Source organism: Spea bombifrons, chromosome 1 (genome assembly GCF_027358695.1).
Source record: "Spea bombifrons isolate aSpeBom1 chromosome 1, aSpeBom1.2.pri, whole genome shotgun sequence".
NCBI classification, from domain to species: Eukaryota; Metazoa; Chordata; class Amphibia; order Anura; family Pelobatidae; genus Spea; species Spea bombifrons.
This window is the reverse complement of record NC_071087.1, coordinates 137135880-137144658: the sequence shown is the minus strand read 5'-3', so window position 1 is coordinate 137144658 and position 8779 is coordinate 137135880. Positions and strand designations below refer to the sequence as shown.

The window sequence follows — 8779 nt, the reverse complement described above, 5'->3', positions numbered from 1 at the left end:
CCATCACTCTACCTTAAGATCTCCCATAAGCACACAACCAAGGCAATCCTAGGGTTAGTGCCATATGGTCCCACGTTTAAGTGACACGCATACATACCAACATGCAAACTCACTCTACCACCACACACACATTATTTCTCAGGCGCCACTAACTCATAACACACACACATGCTAACATCACACGCTGATCCTCACTCATATATCAAACACTAGATGTGGATATACACACTCATACTAATGCCATACAGTAACACAACACCACGCATGCACTGAATCCAACACCATACACTAACACACATACACTGACTCTAAAGCACTATATAGTATAGAGTGTGTGTGTATTTAATACACACAAACAGTACCGTACACATAAAAATACATACACATATATACACACACACACTACTCCCCTCGCTGTATAAAACAAGACAATTTACAATAAACAATTTATATGACTGAGAAAGAATATATAAAGTAATAGGAAACAAATATAAAAGTAACTATTGGCCATCACTGCGAAAAACACAAACATAAGTTATAACTAGCTACCAACTACTCTCGTGTGTCGTCATTACGTAGAGAACGGTTGCATAGCAACCACGCAGCGTGTGCGTCGTGACCAGGAAGTGACTGAACTGTCAGTGGTTCGCTTGTTCTCGTCTTCGCTATTTCGTGTGTTGGTGACCGCCGTCCTACTCCCCTGGTTGGGGAGAAGGCGGCATGTTCTGGAAGATGTGGGGAGCTTGGGGCCATCGGTCGCTTTATTCGGTGACTGGACTTCTCTGTGCACTGCTTGCTCTCAGTTTACTGCCAAACGTGAATTCCTCCCCGGGCGTCTCCCCCGCTCCACCCGCGTCTTCTACTAGTGCCAGCGGTCTCCGACCTTCGGCGGGTGGGAAGGAGAACAACTCGAGCACCGCTGTAGAAGGCCCGCTCTCAACGGTGCCTGCTGGTCCTCCGCCCAATAAACCCCGGACTCAGAGGGCCCTTGCAGTGCTAGTGGTGGTGAGCGCCGCCGTTATTATCTACTTTGTCATCAGGACAATCAGGTAGGAGCATATGCTGCGCTAATGAGCATTGGCGGGGCTGTCACGTGTGTTGTGGGGAAGCTGACACGTACTACTTTATAACGTTGGCTTCCTGTGTTATGGTTCTAGAAAATCATGCTTCCTTCCACTTTCCATCCTTATCATTTATCATTTCACACTTCGTGTACTCCAACGGTGAAAACTTTCTCCAACAGCACAGGATCTATGGTGATCTTTGGAGCTGCAGTTTGTGCTTCTCTTAGGGTAGATGCAGATTATTATTATAATTATTGTTATTATTTTATGTAGTGCTGACATATTCCATAGTGCTGTACAATGGTTTAGCCTTAGGGTAGTTGTAGGTTCTTGATCTTATGTTGTGATGCTCGGTCTAATTATTTGGATTTCTGCTTTATGTAAATCAAACAAATTACCCTGTTTGTGACTCACAGACCATTATGGCTTTCTGGTTGTTATAAATATCTGGTATTTATTTTTTAGTGTAAATTGGATGTTCGGGGCATGTGGAAAGTATCCTATTTTCTGTAAAAGACAAAGCAAAAAACCACATATTAAACATATTAACTATCGTTTCTTACCCATGGAAAGAATATTTTTCTCCTTGAGCTTAAAATGCAATGTATTACAGATTAAGGTTGGTTAACATTGATAAAAAAAACTAATTTTGCCGTAATGAGGTCCATATATCTGGTGAGCTGGAGGCTACCGTTGGGGTCAGTTTTGATACCTTGGGCGTTTTGTGTAGTAGACTAGGCTAAGGTAATACAGCTAGAACATAAACAAATGACTTATGTACTGTAGCTGTCTGAAAACATTTTATGTTAACATTAGAATTGTTCTAAAGCACAAATCAGCCCAATATGTTTGAAAACTTTTAGTCGTATACTTGTAAAAAAGAAAGTAGTGGATGTTTCCCCCTTAAGGACTAATTTTCTATTTAAAGTTATCAATATTTTCTTGTGAGGTTTGGTGATAGCCAGCATTATACCATGACAAACATAAATGAAGGTTTCAACTTTTCAGTCATACTTATGAATAACAAACCATTTGTAAAACCCCCTACATAAGTGTATTGCAAAAAAAGCTATATTTTAAAATGTTATTCCTTTATTTTTATTATATTACATGTTTTACGGGGTTAGTTTAAAATACAATTTTTTTTCCCAGGCAGGGCATGTGCTGGCAATTAAAGAACCATTCAGTAGTACGCAGAGAGAGATACCTTTAGCTATTGGAGAACACTTTTACAGAAGAATAACACAATCGTGTATTAAAGGCTGAAGAGATAATGCTGTTTTAGCTTCTGTTCCAACTAAACTTAAATCAATCAGAAATAAATTGCAACAGTCCTTCCGGTATTAGTAAGGCAATTGGACAGACCATTTTATTACATCAAAATCTTTTGGGGTTTATTTTTGGTTTTTTTTTTTACATTAAAAAAATGTAAGAATATTTCTACAATGTTTTTCTGTTACAAAAAAGTTAACTAGCAAGCTTGTACAACTGTCTGTACAATAGTACATGTTGGAGATCCTTTTATTGAAGGCATTTGTGAAATATGTAGACTATTATGAAATACAGTTTTTTTTCTTTTCTATAGATGTTTAATAGGGGCATAAAGTTGTATAGCCTGTGTTTCACAACAGCGAGTTACCACATTGCAATATATAGTGAGAATTTTGTTTGCCTGTTTCTGAGGCAAGCTTTATAATCGTTAGCAGCAAATGAAAATAAAGAATAAATAGGTAGGTTGCTGATGCATTCCTGGCCTCTAATTCTTTTCATCCATTATTTGTTATTACATATTGGTAATTACTAGTCCAAAATGATGGGCAGAAGGACCTGCTAACAATAGTGATGTGGTTCGCACATATACAGTGCTGTGAAAAAGTATTTGCCCCCTCCCAATTTCATCCATTTTCGCTTATTCGTTACATTTAAATGTTTTAGATCATCCAACTATTTTGAATATAAGACGAAGTGAGTAACCACAAAATGCAGCTTTAAATAATCATTTTTTAATGGTAACAAGTTAACCTAAACATATCACTTGTGAAAAGTAATTGCCCCCGTAAATCTAATAACTTGTTGTGCCACTCTTGGCGGCACCAACTGCAATCAAAGTTTGCGATAACTGGCAATGAGACTTTTTACATTGCTGTGAAGGAATTTGGCCCTTGAAAGAAGTGTTTTAACTCGGCCACATTAGAGGGCTTTCAAATATGAACTGCCCTTTTAAGGCCATTACACGCATTTAATTTTGTTTCTTTTGAGTCATTGCGAGGTGGACGTGCTTGTGTGCTTAGTATCATTCTCCTGCTGCATAACCCAACTACGCTTGAGCTTCACAAACTGATGGGTGAACATTCTTCTTCAGGATTTTCTGGTAGAGGGCAGAATTCATGGTTCCATCAATTTTGACAAGTTGCCCAAGTCCTGAAGCAGCAAAGCAGCCCCAGACCATCCCACTATCACCCCCATGTTTGACTGTTGGTATCATGTTCTTATTGTGAAATGTTATGTTAGTTTTATGGCAGATGTAACAACGTGTTTTAATTAGCATTTGCAGAAAGGTTTAACATAGCAATTAATATAATTGTGAATGTATACATGCCACTTTAGGATTTTGTGCATCTGATCCTTTCAAACGTTTTGGTTTCTGTGACAAGGTAAACAAGTTGCAGGTTATGAAGGGTAAGGCTGGCAAAAGCCATATGTATCAAGATCATAGACAAACTTAGCAGCACGAAAGGAGTTTGAAGTAAAATCATTTTTGAAAGCGGAAATATTTTTCTCCTTGTGTATAAAAAAAGAGTAATACAGGTTAGCATTAACAAAAACCTGATTTTATCTCTGGACATGGAAGTTCACATTATTTTCTGTTATGTGCTATTTTGGGTGACTGCCTTTTTCACACTGAGCTGATTGTTTGTGGCGATGTTAATGAAATGTTTGCTTCCGCAGGCTTTCATTAGTCAGGGTGTATAACTGAACCATGGTATTTTTTTTTTTTTTACCACAGGCACTTAGATAGAGTCTGTGGTTTTTCTCTAGTAGATTGGGTTAAGAAACAGAATCGGAACATATACAAATGGGTAAAATATTATTATATTATGCACTAGAACTTTTTTTTAAATGTTTCACAGTATTCCCGAAATGTATTTTTGATCTGGTACTAGTAATTACAAAAAAAAATAATGATTTCCCTTTAAGATTAATGTAACATTCTAGATGTCAAGGCTACTATGCTGACAGAATTATCAAAACCATGGTTCATAATGTGAAAAGGAAGCAGAGAGTCTGTATATGGACCAGGAAAAATGTAAATGGTGTGGATTACAGACAAATGATGCAGAATGATTTTGTAGTTCAATACATATTCTTAGTGTTCTCTTAAATATTAAAATGTATTCTTACAGGACAAGGAGGAAACATAAGAAGACAAGAAAATACGGTGTTTTGGATACTAACATAGGGAACATGGAGTTAACCCCATTAGAGCAAGAAGAAGAAGATGATGATACATTGTTTGATGCCAATCACCCTCGCAGGTCACTTGCAACCCTTTAAATGCTTAATGATATGACTTTAACTGGTTTCTTAATTGTTCCTTGTCAAAATTATTAATCTATTACTTTGTTTGCTTGATTAAAATACTAGGTTTTTCTAGAAACAGTCTGAAAAAACGAACTTGTCTTTTAATTAAGTTCATCTTATATTCAAACCTCACATTGTGCCACTGATTCTCCGATATAGCCCTTCACCACTCTGCCAAATCTGCACTTCCACTGCCTATTATAACCCCTTGGACACGTTACTCTATATGCATGCCTGTGTGCATTTAAAGGCTTGCCAGACTCTGAAATGCAAGCCAATATGCGGATACACATAGGCAGGAGTCATGTGACCCCACCATAAAGGAATGATTTTCACGAAGTGTATTCTGCATAATGCAGCATGATCACATGATTACAGTCGTGCCTAACAGTCTGTGCTCCTCTTCACAAGTAGTGGAGAGCATCAAATAGGGCAAATCTTTGTGGATTACACATCCCATGATTCCTTTACTGCCTTAAGGTTGACTGAGCAAGATGTGCCACTCATCTCTGAGCCACTGACTGATAGGCAGATGAGTATACATGATTTTGTACGCATGAAATATGGTTTAAATTACCCCCAGTCATAACCCTCCCACACTACTTTACACAAATCTGTGTATGAGTGAGTTTTAGACATAATCCGTTTGTTAGGTGTTGTAATGACTAAACAATGTTTTATGGCTAAAACAGTGGTTTTGCTCATTCCTCATAGGGCCCTCTAATATTCAGGCCTTTTCTTTTTTCCTTTCAATAAGATCCAAAGCTTTGGGGGGATTGTTTTATAGTCGAGCAAATATGGTAAAAAGTGCAGATTCAGGATTAAACATTACCGTAACCTTGGCATGGCAGCCTTTTGGACGGACTAGCGTACCAAATATAAAGCAAGGCGCAAGCTATAATGGGGAATGATTTACAGAGCAGCCAAATACAGCCCAAAATACCGTATGTGCTTGATTTATAAGACAAGATTTTTTACAGAGGAAATGCTCTGAAAAATATCCGTTGTCTTTTAATCAGACCTCAAATAGAGGTCTGACTAAAATCCAGATCCCGCAGCGCTGCAGGAGACCTGAATCCTCCTCTCTGGCAGCCGGCGAATGTCTGCAAGATGCGCGCAGACAACCTATGCGTCTGCCGGGGCTTCTATGATGGAGCACCGGCGCTAAGTCATAGAAGCCCTGGCGGAAGTACCGGCCAGCAGCGGAGGTTGTCTACGCGCATCTCGCAGCCGTTCACCGGCTGTCAGAGAGGAGGATCCCCCATGACGGAACACCGGCCTGAAGTGACCTTCTGGTTCTCAGTCATAGAAGCCCCGGCAGAAGTCCCAGGTAGCAGCGGAGATTGTCTATGTGCATCGCGCACATGTCCACCGGCTGCCCCCACTTGACCCCAGGGAGTCTGGAGCATGAGGGACAAGTCTAGGGATGCATCACTAAGTCTGGGGGGCATATCAGGGGGCAGATTGGTAAATAGGAGGGTATAAGGCATATCTTGGGGGCAGATTGGCATATCAGGGGGCACAGTGGCATGGGGGTATAAACCTTATCTGGGGGGCAGTCCTGTGTTCCTATGGCACGTGGTGTCCACTAATCCAAGTTCAAGCTTTACATGAAAATAGCTAATTGACCCAGTAGTGTGTGTGTGTGTGTGTGTGTGTGTGTTTGTGTGCGCGCATATTTTTTAGGGTTTTTTGTAGTAATTTTTAGCACATTTGCTCACCACAAGTTTAATACATTTAGCAAAAGCATCTTTATTTGCCTTGTGAACTTGTAGAATGGAATTACAGTGCCATCGCATTTTCTACTGAAACTTCTCAACCCTCCAGACACTCGTATAACTTTTAAATGCGTGCAGTTAAATAAAGACAGCGAAGAAATGTTATTTATTTTTTCTTTAACGGCAACATCTTTGGGACCAACTAATAAAACTGAATGTAATCCTTAAGGTGGACACATGTCAGATGTTATTTAAACAGATATGGAAGCACAGCAAAACCACTTAAATTGAAACATGGTCAATTTTTATTATTTCAAAGATAATTTTTTTGTTGACAGTTTTTTTTTCTCAATGTTTTATTTTTTGTTTTGAAAGAAACAAAACAAAAACCTATTACAGTGATGCACTAATGGATGGTGGTATGACATAATGTCATAGTTATCTCCCTGCCCTGCTTCTGGTGCAGCTCAATGTCCTTCTTTACTCTGAGGGATCAATTATTTATTTTAATATTTAACATTTTGGGGAAATGTAGTCCTTTGCAACCTGTACAATCTAGAAGTGCTTACCCTGTGCCCAACCCTGTTGCTCAGTCTCCTTCCTTGCCCTGAGGGATCAGTTTTTTCTTTTAATATTTAAAATTTGGAGTGATATTTTGTCCTGCACAATCTGTGTCTGTCTTGCAGTGCTTGCTCTGTGCCCTTTCCTTGCCTATGCTGCTGCTGCGGTGGCTCAATCTCCTTCTTTACTCTGAGGGATCACTTCTTAATTTGTTTTCTAGTTTTGAAATTTGACATTTAGCCCTGTACCATGTCTGCCCATTGCCTATCTCCTTTTCCACAGCTACTCTTCTTATTCTCCGCTTCTTCTCCTTTGTGTTCTGTTTTTTCTTTCTTCTCCACTTCTCTCGGTGACCCGCTGGAGTGCTCCTGATGAACTTTAGCATCTGGGTAGAGTATTGGCACGCACCCATGATCATTTTTGTTTTTGGTCCCTGTGTACAAGTCTAATAAGTACCCAATCAGAGACTCTGCACTGTGTATTGCTAAGTTGTTTGGAAGCATTTGTAAGGAGAACAGCACAGGGACCAAGGCAGCAACGTTAGCACAGACTGCTTTGCTGATCACTGAAAAAAGTTTAGAATTTTTTTAAATACTCGTGTGTAATTTCTCAATACAGTTTTGTTTTTATATTGTTAGTTTTTGCTTATCTTGTATTTTCCCAGGTGTTATAAAGCATTATCCCCACTTTACATTTTATTATTCTTAAATATTGTTTGTCTCTGCAGAAAATCACGATCACCCTGTTGCTTATGTCGGTTATATTGTAAACATTTTATTCAGTCATTACATGTAAAATGTTTCCTTTACTTTGTGTATACAATTCTAAATGGTTCATACTGTAATTATTATAAGAATTGGCAATGATTATTAAACAATTCACTAAAGAATGGATTTTGCAGCTTCTTGAAATCACTATGCTTTATGAAGTGAAAACCCCAGTGAGCCAATCCTGCACGGAAGGCTGAGCTGGTCTTCTATAATACACTTGCAAGCGGGGGACTTCTTAAAACTCGGCTCATTGATTAAGATATGCATTATACAGGACCAGCTCAGCTCTTCTTGCAGGTGAAGCTTTCTAGGGGTTTGCATTTTATCAAGCATTGTGATATCAGGGAGTTGAGTTCTTCTGTTCTATTGTTAGCTTGTAGACCTCAGTCTTGGCTTTTATCCACATGCACAGGAAGCATTTTGGAAAAAATATTCCTTAAGAGATAACACTATAAATGTACAATCTGTGTGTGAGTATACATATAATATTTGTGTGGGTTAGTATGTATATTATTATAGAATACATTTAAATGTAAACAATTTTCGTTCCTTTTTTAGGTGAGCAACTGCCTTTTCTTGGATGATGACAACCAGGAAATAGACTTTGTGCTTAAAAAAATCCACAAGTCTCATTTTTCGTGGTACCCAAAGTTTGTTTTTGACTGCACTATAGTCATTTTGTAAATACTTTATAGCAGAAACACTAAAAATGTAAATTACAAATTTTTCATTAAAGGATCTTATTTAAGACCACATGTATTTCTTTTGTTTGTTTTGTTATTGTGAACAGTTAGGCATTTTTGTTCTCATCGCACAATTTTGTACAAAAATGTTGTGATATGTTTTAGCTCATCCTGTGTCAAATATGAATTTTTATTCACTTAAATATATTTATTGAGTTTGGAAGCCTTCACATTGTAAAAAATGCATGTTTTCATGAAGAAAGTAACAATAAAAAATAAAAAAATATGGTTTATTTTATTTGCTTGCGTTGCATGCTGGTCTTATACCCTATTTTATACTAAGGAAATACTCTACTATCATATGCATTAAAGTCCATATGATAGCTGGAGTCTTCCCTTTA

General features: G+C 38.2%; 1 protein-coding gene across 1 annotated transcript; it reads left to right on the top strand.

The window, feature by feature from the left end:
• Positions 1-612: 612 nt before the first annotated feature.
• Positions 613-8450, top strand: FAM174A (family with sequence similarity 174 member A). The gene is made up of 3 exons (XM_053474613.1): positions 613-1049; positions 4469-4600; positions 8254-8450. Exons 1-3 carry the CDS (start codon positions 721-723, stop codon positions 8255-8257), a joined length of 465 nt encoding a protein of 154 aa, XP_053330588.1. The 5' UTR covers positions 613-720; the 3' UTR covers positions 8258-8450.
• The last annotated feature ends 329 nt before the right edge of the window (positions 8451-8779 follow it).